Source organism: Chiloscyllium punctatum, chromosome 10 (genome assembly GCF_047496795.1).
Source record: "Chiloscyllium punctatum isolate Juve2018m chromosome 10, sChiPun1.3, whole genome shotgun sequence".
NCBI lineage: Eukaryota > Metazoa > Chordata > Chondrichthyes > Orectolobiformes > Hemiscylliidae > Chiloscyllium > Chiloscyllium punctatum.
This window is the reverse complement of record NC_092748.1, coordinates 22194649-22213343: the sequence shown is the minus strand read 5'-3', so window position 1 is coordinate 22213343 and position 18695 is coordinate 22194649. Positions and strand designations below refer to the sequence as shown.

Here is an 18695-nt window from a genome sequence, read left to right as displayed (position 1 = left end):
CTGCAGCTGGATATACTTCCTGCGCACTTGGTCACCAGGAACAACTGACTTCCATAATTTGCCACATAGCACAGGATCTGCATTTCACGGATGTAAGTTCTGCTGCCCTGACTTCTTTAAGCCTGATCATACTCTTTTTGAAAAAAACTTAACTGGTAAAAAAAGAATATCCTAAACATTCCCTGTGCTAACTGTACTTCCCTTACCCTACTTGGCTTACTTATATTACTTAATACTTTCTTTTATTCCCGTAGTTTCTCAGTTAACCCTTTGTTCCAAAAAAACAGATATTTTAAAATCACAAACCAAACTACCACTTATTTATGATGTCATGGTTTAATATTTTACCCCAATCAGCAGTTCCCTGAAGCTCTCGCTGTTAAAATATGCTTACCCTCTCACTGCTTTTCACCTAATCCTGAGGCTTAATATATACTTTTGCATGTCCCTGTACCCTGATCCTGTTGCTCATGCCCACCAACCAGAACTCATTCCTCAAACACCAGCCTACAGTTCCTGTTTTTGGTTCAGGGTTCGGGCCCAGTTAAAATTCATGGTGGGTGGCCCAGAAGACCTGCTTTGGGGATCTGACACTGTTCAGCATTAAAGAATAAAAAGAATAGTTGAAAGATCCTTTGAAAGCTCATGACAACCCATGCCTCCAACCACCACACTTTGCTCTTTCACCAACCATGCCAACTCACTTGGTATCCGTCATGAATATATCTCCATATCCATTCAGAGATGAGATAAGATAACTTTCTGTATATTGCAGACTTCCCTATATTGAGAAAAACACTTGCATTCATTAAAAAAATCCACATTTATATTTCTTCAATAAGATAAAATCTTCTGACTACAAACATTTCAATCAAATACAGCAAGAATCAGCATCATCTTATAGCTGACAATTAAACTTTGATTAGAAGGCATGCTGCTGGGATAATGAATGGTTGTGAAATCAACAACATAGCGGTAATCAACTAATAAAATCCATCAGATTTATGTTAACAGACCAGAGTGAAACTGCAGGCAATTTTCTCAAAGATTTACATTCTTGACAGGTCCTTTGGTCACATTTGTCAGCACCCTTTAACACTTATGGCAGGTTTCTTTCAAATGCCTCTTTGATAGGTGCTTCTGAGAGTTGATATTTAGAGCTGTGTTCCAACGAACTTGACAGTAATGAGTTTGTTCTTTTTAACATTGTACCTACTGTTATCAATTTCAAAAGGCACCTGAGCTCTCCCTACAGAAACCATCCCTTCACCAAAGGACATCTGACACGCGGACAGCAGGTGGCGCAGGGCTAGATCCAAAAGGTGTACCTTATCTCTCTCTATAGGTGTGCTGGATATCTAAGTGAATTCCACATTGTCCAGACCTCTGAAGAAGCCGAATCTGGTTTTCATGTTAAATAGGTGTCAAAGTCAGAATTGAATAGAGTTAGCTGATGTTTCATATGACCAGTAAAAGCTGTAAGTCCCAAATGCATAAAACATGGCCAGCCTCCTCCTCACTTTCCCAACCACACCCCCCCCACCTCAACCCCGCCAAACCCTAAACTTACCTTCTCACCCCTGTAAAAATGCACTGTTTGAGGGTGGAATTTAGAATTTCCAAACACTTGTGCCATTTTTGACACGTCAGTGAATCATTCCAAAATGGTGAAAATCTGGGCCTATGCCTGTAATTATAACTGAAATATAACTAATCATATAATTAATCTCCAGATTTTATCTACAAAATATTGATGTGAGCAAAACTCTCATTGTCTATTATCACTTGTTTATCCATAGCATGCTGCACCTGCTTTATGTATTTTTCAAACCACAATTCATTTTATGTGAAGCAGTTTGGAAATGCTGAGAGACATTAAAATGCTACAAAAATATTACTTTTCAGTAGTTAGATAAAGGATTAAATTTGCAGCGTTTGAATAGTATCTGAAATATAAGGCAATGAAACTACAGGGAATCATTGTTTAATTACAGAATAATTTCTTTCTGGTTCAATTTATTGGTTGCTTGAAACAGCCTGACCTGTCTTCGTTATACATCAGTATTGTTCTACTATCTATTTACAATGGCAAACTTGCACAACAGTGATCCTGCCATATGTTATCAGCTCTTAAGGGCTACAATTTTATGAAAACTTTTATAGTAAAACAGATACAACACAGTTGGATGCACAATAAGTATCTCAGCACTGTCCCTATGAAACCCTCAAGGGTAAAGGACCGCATGGAGTAGATGTAGTGTAAATTTCTCACACTGTCTAGTCAAACACACCCAAACCAAATGAGAAAGATTTTTTGCCTCAACAATTAACCTTAGCCAAAATTCCTGAGATATCATCAGTGTGGGACTGTTTGCTTTCCCACTCCAACAGTTGTTTGGCCTTGTTATGTTGCAAATTTAGTGCTAAGTTTGGCACTTTTTTTTTGTGTATGCCCAGTAACCTGGATTGATGTATATTGTCCAGATCAATTCATTTGTGATTTTTTTATTATGACTGACAGAAAAAGTAGCTGAGATTCAACATTGAAATATTGTTTAGCTCCATTACATCATCTAGTTAAATTCTGGTGATATGAAGTAGTTCAGGCCAAGCTACCAATTTCTGTGATGCTGGTAACAAATTAGAATTAGACACTGATGTAAGCACATGAACAAGGCAATCCATACTAAAAAATGATTATGGGCAGCATGGTGACTCAGTGTTAGTACTGCTGCCTCACAGCACCAGGGACCCAGTTTTGATTCCACCTTCTGTGTTGTGTGGAGTTTGCACAATCTTCCATGTCTGTGTGGGTTTCTGCTTGCAGTTCAAAGATGTGCAGTCTAAGTGGATTAGCCATGCTAAATTGCCTGTGATGTGCAGGCTAGGTGAATTAGCCATGGGAATTTCAGGGATACAGGGAAGAGGTAGGGGGGTGCTTCTGGGTAGGATGCTCTTTGGAAGGTCGGTGCGAATTTATTGGGCCAAATGTAGGGATTATATGAGACTATGGTCTCATATAATCCCTACATTTGGCCCAATAAATTCGCATGGCACAGGTATGCTGATCGGCAGTGGAGTTTTAAAGCAGCTCACACTTCTCTTGTATACAGTAACGCAAAACTAGTCTATTATTGAGCTGTAAAATTCTCAAACTCTGTATTTTTGATTCCAATTCTGTACTGAACTAACTGACCTCAACTATGGTAACAATCAAGACATTTCAGCCTTCACACCTTTAGCCTAGAAATAGGGTAATTAGATTGGGTTCCTGCTCTTATCACTATCCAAAGATTCCAGCTAGAAATTGTACTTGCATGTTTGTGACGACAGTATTGTTTTCCCAAATTGAACAATTTGACACTTACGGTTGAGTCTCAGGAAGATTGGTCACTTGACTACTGGACTCCTGCCTTGCAAAAGTGAGTTCATTTTTGAGGGAAAGAAAGATGTAAAACAATAGGAAAGATACAGAGGCTTAGGAGAGGGTGCAAAGAATTTTACGAGGATGCTGCCTGGACTGGAGGGCTTGTCTTACAAAGAAAGGTTGACTAAGCTCGGACTTCTCTCGCTGGAGAGAAAGAGGAAGAGAGGTGACCTGATCGAGGTACACAAAGTAATGAGAGGCATGGATAGATTCAATGGCCAGAGACTTTTCCCCAGGACAGGACTGACTGGCACGAAGGGTCATAGTTTTAAGATATTAGGAGGAGGTATAGAGGAGACTTCAGTGGTAGGTTCTTTACGCAGAGTTGTGAATGCATTGACTGCATTGCCAGCGGTGGTGGTAGAAGCAGAGTCTTTAGGGAAATTCAAGTGACTGCCTGACTTGCACGTGAACAGCAGTGAATTGAGGGGTGCGTAGGTTAAGTTATTTTATTTTAGACTAGGAATAATCCTCGGCACAGCATCGTGGGCTGAAGGGCCTGTTCTGTGCTGTAATTTTCCATGTTCTATGTTCTAGTACCTTTTGCTAATATTAAAAGAAAGTATTGCAGAAAATGGAAACCTGAAATAAAGGGTTATTAAAAATTAGTGGAAAGTTTCAGCAAGTCTGGTAGTACCTGTAAAGAAAGAATATTTCAGATCAATTACCCTTTGTTACAACCATCTGATACTAACATGAATGTGTGTAATCTAAGTTGTGCAATACTGAACTTGGAATTTATGTTGCTTGGCACACTTACAAATTTAATTCTAGTACAATGTCTCCTTTCACTATTTTTAACTTTGTAATGGTCTGGTGTGAAGTCAAGGGCATCAGTGGTGAGGTCCTAGATGGCATTTCAATCTTCAATACACCATCCTGTTCTGTGATTGTCACCTCAGGTCTGCTGAATATAGTTGTAGCTTCTTGTGGGTGATCAGTCCCATCTTCAGATATGATGATGATATTGCTTGGGCCTTCATCTGGTGAAGAACTATGGTCATCAGATGAAGATGATGATGAAGGTGAACAAGCTGACATCTTCAGTGGATTAGGAGGCTGCAGGCAGTCTGACATGGCCTTCATCTGAGCAAGAGAGGCTCTCCTGTAGCCTTTTGCCAAACTGCCTGTTGGCCCTGTGCGTTCTTTAATTGACTGCTCATCAAAGCCACGGTTGTATAGGGTTGTTGCACTGCTGACCTATGCATGCACAAAAATAAAGAACAGTTAAACCAGATTGGAATTCCAAAGAATGGGAAATGTCGGAGTGATAATAGGACAGCAAGCAGGGATTGAGGAGTCTGGAATTATCTGAACCTCTAGGTTCACTCGGAGAAAAATCAGCCAGTATCCCAGATATAGATCAGAACCCAGAGTCTTATATCCTCTTCCTTCAGGCAGGTTGAACGCATGCACCAACAGGTTCAAGAACAGCTTTTCCTATGTTGTTATTAGACTGCTGAATGTGCTGTCTTAACTTCAAATAATGTTGATCTTGCTAATATTGATCGTCCTTTGTGCACCTCCTGTGTAGTTGTAACCTGTATGCCTTGCTCTGTCTAAGCACTCTATGATCTGTATGTCCTTGTTTGCTATAATTTGCCTGCACTGCATGCAAAACAAAGCTTTTCGCTGTCCTTAGGTACATTGAACATTGAACATAGAACAATACAGCACAGAACAGGCCCTTCGGCCCACGATGTTGTGCCGAACTTCTATCCTAGATTAAGCACCCATCCATGTACCTATCCAAATGCTGCTTAAAGGTCACCAATGATTCTGACTCTACCACTCCCACGGGCAGCGCATTCCATGCCCCCACCATTCTCTGGGTAAAGAACCCACCCCTGACATCTCCCCTATACCTTCCACCCTTCACCTTAAATTTATGTCCCCTTGTAACACTCTGTTGTACCCGGGGGAAAAGTTTCTGACTGTCTACTCTATCTATTCCTCTGATCATCTTATAAACCTCTATCAAGTCACCCCTCATCCTTCGCCGTTTCAACGAGAACTCTCAACCTATCCTCGTACGACCTATTCTCCATTCCAGGCAACATCCGGGTAAATCTTCTCTGCACCCTCTCCAAAGCTTCCACATCTTTCCTAAAGTGAGGCGACCAGAACTGCACACAGTACTCCAAATGTGGCCTAACCAAAGTCCTGTACAGCTGCAACATCACTTCACAACTCTTGAATTCAATCACTCTGCTAATGAACGATAATACACCATAGGCCTTCTTACAAACTCTATCCACCTGAGTGGCAACTTTCAAAGATCTATGAACATAGACCCCAAGATCCCTCTGTTCCTCCACCTGACTAAGAACCCTACCATTAACCCTGTATTCCGCATTCTTATTTGTTCTTCCAAAATGGACAACCTCACACTTGGCAGGGTTGAACTCCATCTGCCACTCCTCAGCCCAGCATCATATCTAAGTCCCTTTGCAAACGACAAATGCCCTCCTCACTGTCCACAACTCCACCTATCTTTGTATCATCTGCAAATTTACTGACCCACCCTTCGACTCCCTCATCCAAGTCATTAATAAAAATTACAAACAGCAGAGGACCCAGAACTGATCCCTGCGGAACTCCACTTGTAACTGGGCTCCAGGCTAAATATTTACCATCTACCACCACTCTCTGACTTCGACCGGTTAGCCAGTTTTCTATCCAATTGGCCAAATTTCCCTCTATCCCATGCCTCCTGACTTTCCGCATAAGCCTACCATGGGGAATCTTATCAAATGCCTTACTAAAATCCATGTACACTACATCCACTGCTCTACCCTCATCCACATGCTTGGTCACCTCCTCGAAGAATTCAATAAGACTTGGAAGGCAAGACCTACCCTTCACAAATCCGTGCTGGCTGTCCCTAATCAGCAGTGTCTTTCCAGATACTCATAAATCCTATCCCTCAGTACCCTTTCCATTACTTTGCCTACCACAGAAGTAAGACTAACTGGCTTGTAATTCCCTGGGTTATCCCTATTCCCTTTTTTGAACAGGGGCACAACATTCGCTACTCTCCCATCCCCTGGTACCACCCCCGTTGACAGTGAAGACGAGAAGATCATTGCCAACGGTACTGCAATTTCCTCTCTTGCTCCCCACATAATCCTAGGATATATCCTGTCAGGCCCGGGGGACTTGTCTATCCTCAAGTTGTTCAAAATGTCCAACACATCTTCCTTCCTAACAGGTATCTCTTCTAGCTTATCAGTCCGTTTCACACTCTCCTCTTCAACAATACGGTCCCTCTCGTTCGTAAATACTGAAGAGAAGTACTTGTTCAAGACCTCTCCTATCTCTTCCGACTCAATACACAATCTCCCACTACTGTCCTTGATTGGACCTACCCTCGTTCTCGTCATTCTCCGGTTTCTCACATACGCATAAAATGCCTTGGGGTTATCCTTGATCCTATCCGCCAAGGATTTTTCATGCCCTCTCTTAGCTCTCCTAATCCCTTTCTTCAGGTCCCTTCTGGCTATCCTGTATCCCTCCACTGCTCTGTCTGAACCCTGTTTCCTCAACCTTATGTAAGCCTCCTTCTTCCTCTTTACTAGACATTCAACCTCCCTCGTCAACCAAGGCTCCCTCACACGACCATTTCTTTCCTGCCTGATCGGTACATACATATCAAGGACACGTCGTATCTGCTCCTTGAAAAAGTTCCACATTTCCACCACATCCTTCCCTGACAGCCTATGCTCCCAACGTATGCTCCTCAAATCCTGTCTTACAGCATCGTAATTTCCCTTCCCCCAATTGTAAAATCTACCTTGTTGTGCGCACCTATCTCTCTCCATAACCAAGGTGAAAGTCACAGAATTGTGGTCACCATCACCAAAATGTTCACCCACTAACAAGCCCACCACTTGTCCCGGTTCATTACCGAGTACCAAATCCAATATGGCCTCCCCTCTGGTTGGACAATCTACATACTGAGTTAGAAAAGCTTCCTGGACACACTGCACAAACACCGCCCCATCCAATCTACTTGATCTAAAGAGCTTCCAATCAACATGTGACTACAATAAAGCAAATCAAATCAAATCTTGGGCGAGAAAGTGCCTGTGTCTGGATAGAATTTGTCTTGGCTATTACACCTCATTGAATTAACTGGACAGCATTAATTGTCTTATTTGCACTTGGATGATGCACCAAAGTGTGTCCAGTACTTTTGGAACAGAAAAGTTCCACGGGTGGCACGGTGGCTCAGTGGTTAACACTGCTGCCTCACAGTGTAAGGGACCTTGGTTTGATTCCACCGTCAGGTAACTCTGTGTGGAATTTGCACATTCTTCCCGTGTCTGTATGGGTTTCCTACAGGTGCTCTGGTTTCCTCCCACAGTCCAAGGGTGTGCAAGCTAGGTAGGCTAGCCATGGAAAATGCAGGGTTACAGAGATAGGGTAGGGGACTGGTTCTGGGTGGGATACTGTTTGGAGGGCCGTGATGGATGGACTCAATGGCCTGCTCCCATACTGTAGTGATTCTATGATTATCATAGAGACAGAGAAACTGTCAGGAAAAACTCTAATAATTGGATAAGGATTGCTGACATGCTACATCACTTTGAGTATTATAGATAGTAAATATTATACATGGGTATGGAATCTTTTGAATTAATACTGTCAGGAGTGACCTTCCCACCACTAGATTCAGAAGCTGAAAAATCATGAACAATGTGAATCATGCACAATTCAAAAGTATTATTTATAAAGTTAGCCTTAGAACCTGACAGAAATTTGATTTCATGGACATTATAAATAAGGAAGACCACAGGTTTGCTGCTCAGTATTGGTGGGCTGTGCTGCTCAGTTTGCTTGCTACTGAGCTAGAGTGTTGTCTGGGTTGGGAACATGAGGGGAATGCACTATCTGTGAAATTAGCAGCAGGTAAAGTGGAATAAGTATCCATCAATGATTATGTGATTACAGATGCTGATGTTTCTGATACTGAGAGATAGTGAGGACTGCAGATGCTGGAGAACTCAGAGTTGACAAAGTGTGGCGATAGAGAAAGCACAGCAGATTAGGCAGCATCTGAGGAGCAAGAGAGTCAACGTTTCAGGCTTAATCAGGACATCTGATACTGAGCGAAACAGACCAGAAGATCAAGTTCCATTCTCATTCTGTATTGAGTTATCTAATTTTATGGAGAATTGCATTGATTAGAGGATAGAAATAGGTCCAGGAGCCCAAACAGTCCGTGAACATCCCCGTATTAGTTTTCCCTAAATTGAATTTATACCATTTTCCTCAACTTCTCCCAGTGGCAACAAATCAGCCTCTAGTCTTGCTCTTTCCCTAAAGTCTCAGCAGTTCATAGAAACCCTACAGTGTGGAAACTGGCCATTTGGCCCATCAAGTCCACACAGACCCTCTGCAGAGTTCCCACTCAGACCCATTCCCCTAACTAATACACCTAACCTGCACGTTCCTGAACACTACGGGCAATTTAGCATGGCCAGTTCATGTAACCTGCACACCTTTGGACTGCGGGAGGAAACCAGAGCACCTGGAGGTAACCCACGCAGACACTGGGAGAATGTGCAAACTCCACACAGACAAGGCTGGAATCGAACCTGGGTCCATGGCGCTGAGAGGCAGCAGTGCTAACTGCTGAGCCATTGTTGCTTTTTGGTAACTTCAACGAGATCTTTCACTATCAGGTCACCCCTCTGATGTCTCTCTCAGTGCACATTCAACCTTGGAAAATTGTAATTTTTCTTCATTTTAGTTAAGTTTGTAATTCAAGAATTTGGAACTCTGTATGAACTGAATCTCAACCCTTGTTGAAGCTTTCAGCTTTACTGTTTTGTCACATTTTACAGTCTACTATACATTAAGTATTAAAGAGCATTTGCTACTGTTAGTCCACTTCATTGACACAGCAAAGCTAGTCAAGCTGCTAGGTTCATACATGTGCAGAATTATTTCCTATTGTCTCTGCTGGTCTCTGGAACCAATTTCGATTTTCAGTTTGAGTAACTTTATATCATTATGGGTCGCATTAGCTGATACTAAAATTTACCTTTTGCCTCAAGTTATTAAATGACAAATTAGACAGAATTCCTGCTTTTAATTGTTATCCAGTGAAATGACCCTTAAAAAGAAATACATAGATATGGACATCAAATGGAAGTAAGATTGGTTTTGCCCTAATGCCTTACACGACAGAATAGCCTTTTGATACTTTTGTATTAATGGATGCTAACTATCAGTTGCCTACATTTTGATAAACCATTTTGCTGCCATGAAAATATTTCTATCCCGTGCTTCTAAAATGTTCCAACAAAGTTTAATGTAAGCTGGAATAACAAAACATTTTTGTTTAGGCATTTTACAGCCTCTAGGGTTTAGAATTGAGTTTTACAATTTCAGAACATGACATCAGACCTCCATTTTTATTACCCCTCTCTTAGCATTTCTGTTTCTGCCTTGTTGACTTTACTGTCAGTAAACAGACCTTTTTTTTCTTTTCCCTTCCTCTCCCTCCTATGTCAACATGATAAAAAAAAATTTCCAGCCCCTTTCAATTCTGAAGAAGAATCATCTAGAATGTGAACCACTAACCCTATTTCCCTCTAGATAGGCTTGCTGAGTTTCTCCAGCACTTTGTTTTTATTCTAAAATGTATGACTCCACCATATACTGCTTGAAGTTTTCTGCCCTGGAGATTGACTTGATTTTTGGGGGGCTGATTATAGTGGGATGAAGGTTGCTGCTGAGTTAAATTAAGAATATTGTGAATGAGTAAAGAAGTGAAACAGAATAAATTTGAAATACAGAATTCTTAGTCCAGTTGGAAATATCTGATGAACCTTTATATCAAGGACAATCTTTATTTCAGAAAATATCCGTGATGCTGCACACAGGTTATAAACTATTCATGCAACTGATCTTGATGAGTTAGGAGGAGTGATGCTCCTTTTATTCCATATACAGCATGGATTCATGTCATTCTGGTCAGAATCTTCCAGTGAACTCATCAAAAATTTCTACTGGTTCACTGTAGGCATCAATTGCGTTACTAGCCAAACCTACTTCACAAAAGTGGAATGAGAAGCCTTGATGCTAGATGTGGGCCATTGAATAAACTGATTTTGAATGAACTTTTGGACTTGGGAGCATATCTATATAGTTACAATGCCTGTACTGTGATGTTATGGCAATGGAACATTGTTACGTGATGTCATGCTGGTTGAGTATCTTTGTACAGTGTTTGCCTTTTGAGTGTGAAGCACCTCTGCATATTGCTATATCTCAGAGCATCACTACAAGATAGAAGGACAATGGTGCACCAGGATACAATACTGTGGCATTGCAGAATTGCATACAGTACTGTGAAATTAGTGGAATATAGTTTTCAGGCACTTGTGTTCCACCAGTACTGAGATGCTGTGTGTGATTCTTCACTACCATGGAGAAGTCTGGAAGCTTGTACCATCAGTTGTCTTTGCGTAATCTAAAGACACCTTTGGACATGGGTCCAAAGGTAGGTGGGAGTCATACCTTTACTTTCAAAAAACTTCTTCCAGTGATGTGGTTAAAAATGCTGTAGATATAGGAAAGCTGAACTCTGGAGAATTGGATAGCCATTCTGCAATACAGCAACATGATTTTCATGTTAACCAGAAGTATACAGTCACTTAAGAGATTGGAACTACTTTTCACAGATAAATTAGCTACCTGTGATGCCTCAATACACCATTTGCCATTGTTCTTTCCCCTAAATCCCCAATCACAGAAACGTTCCTTTCAGGACCAATTTTTAATTTGTCGCTCGAACAATTGCAATTACTTCAATACTAGTCAGCTGCAAATACTGCCAATCATTGTTGCTTACCCTTCCAGAATGTCCGGTATGGTGCCCTGAAATTCCTGCAGCTTCACATATCTCTTTAGAAAATCGTTCCAATGTATGAACTCCAATTGCCTGCTCAGAGAACTGCATGGTACCAGGCACAGGGCGGCGGTAAAATGGACCTTGTGGGGGAATCATATTGAGGTAGCGTCGCAGCAGTGAAACTATGCACCTTGGATTCAAGGAATCTGCGTACTGTCTTGTCTGGACAATTTTCAACTTGTCAAGGCTGTCCTGAGGATTGCTTGGCCTGCCAGTAAACTCCACGTACTCACTGATCATGTCACATCCAAATTTAAACTGGTCGACTGTTAGTTTATGGTGGTCTTTGGCGGCACATAGGGAAAAGACTTTGCACACATAGAAATAGACAGCATAACTGTAGCTCTTTGCATCTCGTAGATGGAAGACCACCTGCCATAACTTCTCCTCATCGTCCTCAGTGTACGGCTGGGCCTGTTTCCTCACCAGCCCAATTCCCAGCCGTTGGAGTTGCTTCATCCGATCGTCAAGGGTGTTCCGGAATTCGGCAAAGTCCAGTTTCAGCTTGTTGAAGAAATCAATGTCACTGCGCCTGCAGTTCTCCCGCAGGTGCCGCAAGATTGAACAGCACAGGAGACGGAGAGAATTAGGTGGGTATTCCGAGCCGTCTTGTCTCCGAACTTCAAGTACAAATCTGCATAGCCAGAAATTCAGTTCATCATGGGTGATTTCATAGCAGAGTTCGGGCACATAAAGGAAGAGTTCATTACGCTGGACACCTTGCTCCATGATATAGCTATTTCGAGTTTTAGCCCACTCGTCCCAAACTCTGACACCCCAGGCTGTTGCTTTTTTTGTGTTATATGGAATCCCACTGTCTTGTTGCAAAGCCAGCAATCTCTTCTCCTCCATAGTGTGTTTGCCAGACCAGACTTTGCCCTCTTCCTTTGTCAACAAGCAGTCTCCTTTGTTGTCCAGATCAGGCTCCTTTTCTTGCTTAAAAGACGTAGAAGTCAGAGACAAAGAAGCTGCTATAGCTCTCGCATCTTCCTCGACAACTTTAGGATCAAACTCATCCATTTATCAGCTTAAAAATTGAAGTTCAAAACAGGCAGAAAAACAAAGGGAGAAAAGGGAAAGAAAACTGCTGCACTGAGACTTAAACTCGCCACTCAGGCTGGGGGCCCCCCGCAGGGTGTTATCAACAACAGCTGCGTGTTAACTGATATACCCCTGCAAGGCGAGGTTTAACTGCTATTCAGCTGTATTTGCAGAAATGATTCCCAGAGGCATTTCAGGTCACGTGAGTAGAACCGAACGGACAGGGCTTGGCAAGGGTCCCTCTGTTCTTCAAGGAAATGGAATGAAACGAAATGCCAGCCCTCATCAGGCCCCTCATTAATCATCCCTAATGTGTGTTTATTGCTGGCTGGCAAGGTAGAAGCCTGTCTGCTCTTATAAAAAGCAGATGAAGGCGGAGAGTGAAACAAGACTTGGCATTATGAGTTCAGAGCTTTCCTGCTCACTAAGGCCTAGTTCATGAATGATTCTTGTTTTGCTTCTTTTGCTGTTGTGTTTTGGATGTGTGGAGGCGGCGGGTGGAGGCGAGAACAGAAAAAAGGATGGTGCAGTACTGTTCTCTTGTCTCCCAACTTTTTTTGCAGGTCTTCAGAGAGGATTTTATTAAAATACATTTCAAAGCAAAAAAAAATTGCTCTTTGAACTGCTCTTATCTGGAGATTTAAACCATAATGAATAGTAATAGTAATTTTCAGGTCAGTTTTTTTGGTGTAAAGGTCAGTTTAAAAGAGATATTAAAACATGCAAATTACTATCAACTGATCTCCACAACATATGTTCAGTCAGATATCAGCATAAGGAAGCAAATTTCCCTCCTTTCCCTATAACTATTATAAAGGTGAAAAGAAACACCAGTTCCTGCATTCGTTGATAAAACCAGATTAAGTCGAGTGCCCACCTCCCCCATCACCATCCAAACAAAAGGATCGGACTCTACCATGTGGCAGGAAAAGGGAAGAGAGCAGTAACCATTTGCACAGCAGCTTTCATTCAAATGCTCTGACAGAAATTCTACTACAGACCACTATGAGGAAACTCTACGCTAAACCTGTCCCTCCTTACCCCTCCATAGCAGTAGAATCATAAAGTCCCTACAGTGTGGAAGCAGGCCATTCAGCCCATTGAGTCCGTACTGACCCTCTGAAGAGTATTCTAACCTTACCCTATTCCTGTAACGCTGCATTTTCCATCGTTAATCCACCTAGTCTGCACATACCTGGATACTATGGGCAACTTAGCATGTCCATTCACCTAACCTGCACAGCTTTGGATCACAAATCCACATCCCACAGAAAGGATGGAAGTCTGGCATCGGGGAACGAATGGCAGAAACATGAAAAAATTCTTCTGGGACTGAGGTTCTTTAAGTATATTAAAGGAAAAAGAATAACTAGGGAGAGAATAGGACCCCTCAAGGACCAATGTGGACATGTATGAGTGGAACCGCAGGAGATGGGCAAGGTCCTCAATGAATATTTCTCCTACGTGTTTACTGTGGAGAAAGACATGAAGACTTGGGAACTTGGGGAAGTTAGTGGCGGTATCTTGAGGATAGCCCTTAACACAGTAGAGGAGGTGTACAATGTATTCGAATGTATGAAAGTGATAAAATCCTCTGGTCCTGACCAGATATATCCAAGGACCCCGCAAGAGGTTAGAGAAGAAATTGTGGGGCACCTGGCAGATACTTTTTGCATCATCATTAGCTAAGGGTGAGGTTCTGGAAGACTGGAGGGTAGCAAATGTTATTCAAGAAGGGCGGCAAAGAAAAATCTGGGAACTATAGACCAGTGCGCTTAACATCTGTAAGTTACTTGAGAAGATTCTGAGGAATAAGATTATCTGAGGGATAAGATGCATTTGGAAAGAAAGGAGTTGATTAGGAATTGTCAGCATGGTTTTGTGCACAGGAGATCATGCCTCACAAATTTGTTAGAGTTCTTTGATGAAGTGGGCGAGGTGGTAGATGTAGTCTATATGGATTTCAGTAAGACCTTTGATAAGGTTCCACACGGTAGGCTGCTCTGGAAGATTAGATTGAGTGGAATCCAGGGCGAGCTGGCAAATTGGATACACAATTGGCTTGATGGCAGGAAGCAGAGGGTAATAGTGGAAGAATGCTTGTTAGACTGAAGACATGTGATTAGTGGTGTACTTCAGGGGTCAGTGCTAGGCCCATTGCTGTTTGTTATCTGTATTAATAGTTTGAATTATTAATTAGGTAGACAGGGCAGTGAAGAAGGCTTTTGTCCCACTGACCTTTAGTCAGGGCATTGAGTATAGAGTTGGGAGGTTATATTGTAGTTGTACAGGACGTTGGCGAGGCCGCACATAGAGTATTATGTGCAGTTTTGGTCACCTTGCTATGGGAAGGATGTTCTTAAATTAGAAAGAGTGCAGAAGAAATTTACAAGGACTTTTATCTATAGAATGTAGGAGGCTGAAGGAGGACCTTATAGAGGTGTATAAGATCATGAGAGGCATGGACAGGGTGAATGAACTCAGTCTTTTCCCAGGGTTCAGGAATTGAGGACTAGAGGGCATCAGTTTAAGGTTAGAGAGGAAAGAATAAAAGGGAAGCTGAGGGGCAACATTTTAACCCAGAAAGAGGTATGCATATGGAATAGCTGCCAGTGGAAGTGGTTGAGATGGATACATTAACAACATTCAAAAGGCATTTGGAGAAATACATGGGTAGGAAACGTTTAGAAGGATATGGGCAAAGTACGGGGAAATGGGGTTAGCGTGGATAGACATTTTGGTTGGTATAGACCAGTTTGGGCTGAAGGGCCTGTCTCTGCTGTCAGACTCTATGACTCTCTGACATGGCTGAGGTGGGTTTTATCCCTGGTTTGCTGTTGGAACCTCCACCGAACAAAGTTCAGCCTCCACCACACAGACCAAGTTCTGTCGTTTGCAACACATTGCGTTTTCCTCTCACTATTGCTCAAGCTTATGCACTCTCATTTGAATGCGTACTGACACCTGTTCTCACTTTTTCTTTCACTCCCTCCTGTTCATCTTTCAAGATAAAATTTACCTAACCCATGATGTAAATTCCAATCTTTAGAACTTCAGATTTTTAGGGTGCCACCTTTTGGTCTTTGGGTGGGAATTTTTATGGGAAAGTGCTTTCTTTTAGGATAACATAAAAAAATCACGCAATACCAGGTTACAGTCCACAGGTTTATTTGGAAGTACTAGCTTTCAGACTACTGCTCTTTCGTCAGGTAGCTACTGGGGCAGGATCATAAGACACAGAAGTTATAGCACAAGATCATAGTGTCATACAACTAATGCAATATATTGAACAAACCTAGATTGCTGTTACGTCTTTCCTCTTTTAGAATGGATTGCAGGTTTCAATTCATTAATACGCAAATCCCAGAACTTCTTTCAAGTCACATTCCTGAGATAACTTAAGGTTTTATATAAAACAAAAGTGACATCTCAGCTCAGACAAAGCATTAAAGGTTTGAGGTTAGAGTCTGTCTGTGTTCAAATCTTGAGTCAGCCTGATTCTATTTCCGAAGTAGGAATTCATAAAATATCACATGGATTGAGTGCCTGCAGATTGTGTGCTTTTTGTGCAAAATAGAATGTGTCTGCAATTAGAATTTTGCAAATGCAAATTCACCCCATAGACTTATGTGTGCGCCCGTACGTATGAGAGAGAGAGAGAGAGTGTGTGTGTGTGTGTGTGAGAGAGAGAGTCACAGTATAAACCTATGAAAGGGTGTGCGTGTGGTGAGAGTGTGGGGGATGTATGTGCATGTCTGTAAGAGAGCATGTATATGAGGGAGAATCTCCGTGAATGTGTGTGTATGTGTGCTTGTATGTTAGTGTATAGTCTGGTGGGGTCACCTGTAATGTGACATGAACCCATTGTCCAGGTTGAGTCCATCTTCATGGGTACCAAACTTGGCTATCAGCCACACTGAATTATTGCATATTCCAAAGTCAGCCTTGGAGGATGGTCACCTGAGGATCTAAGGCTGAATGTACCTTAACGTTGAAGTGTTTCCCTAGTGGGAGGGAACATCTCTGTCTTTTAGGATGTAAGTTTATTCTTGAATGAAGTTTCACCAGGGATGTTCGGAGAAAAGAACCTGCCTGTTTTGACCAGAGTGTTGCAGTTAACTTCAGTACCTCTGGGTGAGGGATGGGGAAAATGTCCAGAATTCCTGATTTTACATTTCATTGATTGATGTGAGTGACAGATGTGCGTGGATGTCTGGTAATAGAGGTATAAGGCTTACAATTGAATGCCCACCAGTTCAAAGATCTATTCTTCTACTTTTGGGTACCAAGTTTGTTCTTTTTTAAGTAGGAAGCAGCATGTAACCTGGGAGGATAGGCTGAGAGATTTCTTAGTTGGGTGCATTAAGTAACCTAGTATAGTGATTGTTGCATTCCATAGATATAGTTATAGTAACGCAGCTAAGCCAAGTAGAAAGTGGCCATTTTGTTGGTGTAGTAATAGAGTTTGAGCAGTGGACTTTTTCTGTGCATTCATACTGAGTATTGTTTCCTGTTAATGAAGGCATTTTATCTACACTCTTTTGTGGCTTTTGTTAGAATTATCCAACTATTAAGAAAGAATCTCAATCAGTACATCCAGGTACCAGCAATCCTCCAGTGCCTTGCCAAATGAGGCTGAGAGGGGGTGAGTCTGGGGGGAAGGTAGCTGAGAACGCAATAGGTAGATGAAAGTGGGGGTGAAGGTGATAGGTCAGAGGGAAGGGTGGAGCAGATAGGTAGAAAGGACGATGGACAGTTAGGACAGGTCAAGAGGGCGGTGCCGAGTTGGAAGGTTGGGTCTGGGTTAAGGTGGAAGTAGGGGAAATGAGGCAACTGGTGAAAGCTTCATTCCTGATGAAGGGCTTATGCTCAAAAATGGATTCTCCTGCTCCTCAAATGCTATTGACTGACTGTGCTTTTCTAGCAGCACACCCTCGACTCTGATCTCCAGCATCTGCAGTCCTCACTTTTTCCTGGTAAATGTATAGACTCTCACTTTGCTGTGAAACCTGAAATATGTAGCTGCTCATGACAATTATGTTTAGCTAAAATAGGCTGTTTCAGTTTGGCATTTGCATTTCATTGGAGTAATCTGTTAACTCGCCTGTCCATCCTTTCAGTCAGTCTTAGCACGCAACTACAATGCTTTGAGTCATCTTTACAACTCTGTTATGGACAAAGACCCTGTGACCTTTGTAATGAATATTTACTCAGCAGCTTTAGAAATGGGTATGCTTTCTGTCAGATCAAACTCCAAGAAACCTATTTTGGTAGTTGCTGTTCATTCAGCAAAAGTACGGCAAACTCGTTCATTACATAGTTTCAGTCAGTTTGAGTAAGCAGGGTAGGTTCAGATACAAATTTTAAAAATTGTTCTCCTCAGATAAATGGCATGTTTAATTCTCATTTTCTCAGGGAACTGCCGTGATAATGGCCTTCCCATGGTGATAAGTAGGAAATTCAATAAAAATGACAGAGGGCATAGGCTTAGGGTGAGAGGGGCATGATATAAAAAAGATCCAAGGGGCAACTTTTTCACACAGAGGATGGTATGTGTATGGAATGAATTGCTGGGGAAGTGGTGGAGGCTGGTACAATTATGGCATTTAAAATGCGTCTGGATATTATATGAATTGGAAAGGTTTTGAGGGGTATGGGCCAAGTGCTGGCAAATGGGAGTAGATTAGGTTGGGATATCTTGTTGGCAGGTTGAGTTGAACCAAAGGGTCTATTTCCGTGCTGTACATCTCTATGACTCTATGACATAACCTCAATGAAGGAACTGAGCTAGGCAAGGACATATGTCCAGTTGAAGAATGGTATGTGACATAGAGGCAAAGACAATCCTATTATTGTCCTCTTGAACCATTGGGGGAGATCCTACTTACAGATAGCAAAGGTAGAGTGGTTTTAATGGGGTATATTAAGTTTATGTAATTTGAGATAAACAGACTATTAAGTATCAGAAAAGCAATGAATGAATTACATAATTGTGTCTAGGATATTTTCTGCAGCAGTATGTCCTAGAACTAACAAGGAGGCATGCTATTCTAGTGATGAACTATGAGCAGAATTTAGTTCACACTGAGGCAATGTGTGGACATTTGTCTAATAATGACTTAATATCATCAAGTTCAATCTAGTGTTTGAAAGGTACCTATTAAAGTTTTAGATCTACCTAAGGTTGAGACCATTCACAGTATTCTGGTGAGATTTGCTAAATGGTAGAATAACTGAGGGATACTGAAAGTGGCATGGTGGCTCAGTGGTTAGCACTGCTGCCTCACAGTGCCAGGGAGCCAG

The 18695-nt window shown here is 41.9% G+C and overlaps 2 protein-coding genes across 2 annotated transcripts in view; one reads left to right on the top strand and one right to left on the bottom strand.

The window, feature by feature from the left end:
- The window catches only part of bmpr2b (bone morphogenetic protein receptor, type II b (serine/threonine kinase)), a 312441-nt gene that overhangs the window by 190330 nt on the left and 103416 nt on the right, over positions 1-18695 (top strand). The gene's annotated exons all lie outside the window — the stretch shown is intronic.
- LOC140481939 (uncharacterized) lies at positions 805-12668 on the bottom strand. The gene is made up of 2 exons (XM_072578672.1): positions 11292-12668; positions 805-4627 (listed from the first exon to the last, which is right to left on the bottom strand). The coding sequence occupies exons 1-2, from the start codon at positions 12369-12371 to the stop codon at positions 4184-4186; spliced, it is 1524 nt and encodes a 507-aa protein (XP_072434773.1). The 5' UTR covers positions 12372-12668; the 3' UTR covers positions 805-4183.

Excerpts from the sequence above, each read along its gene's own strand:
- LOC140481939 (XM_072578672.1), bottom strand. The coding sequence starts at position 12,371 with ATGGATGAGTTTGATCCTAAAGTTGTCGAGGAAGATGCGAGAGCTATA. Across the intron at positions 4,628-11,291 it reads ATACCGGACATTCTGGAAGG|GTCAGCAGTGCAACAACCCT; the intron begins GTAAGCAACAAT and ends GTGCATGCATAG.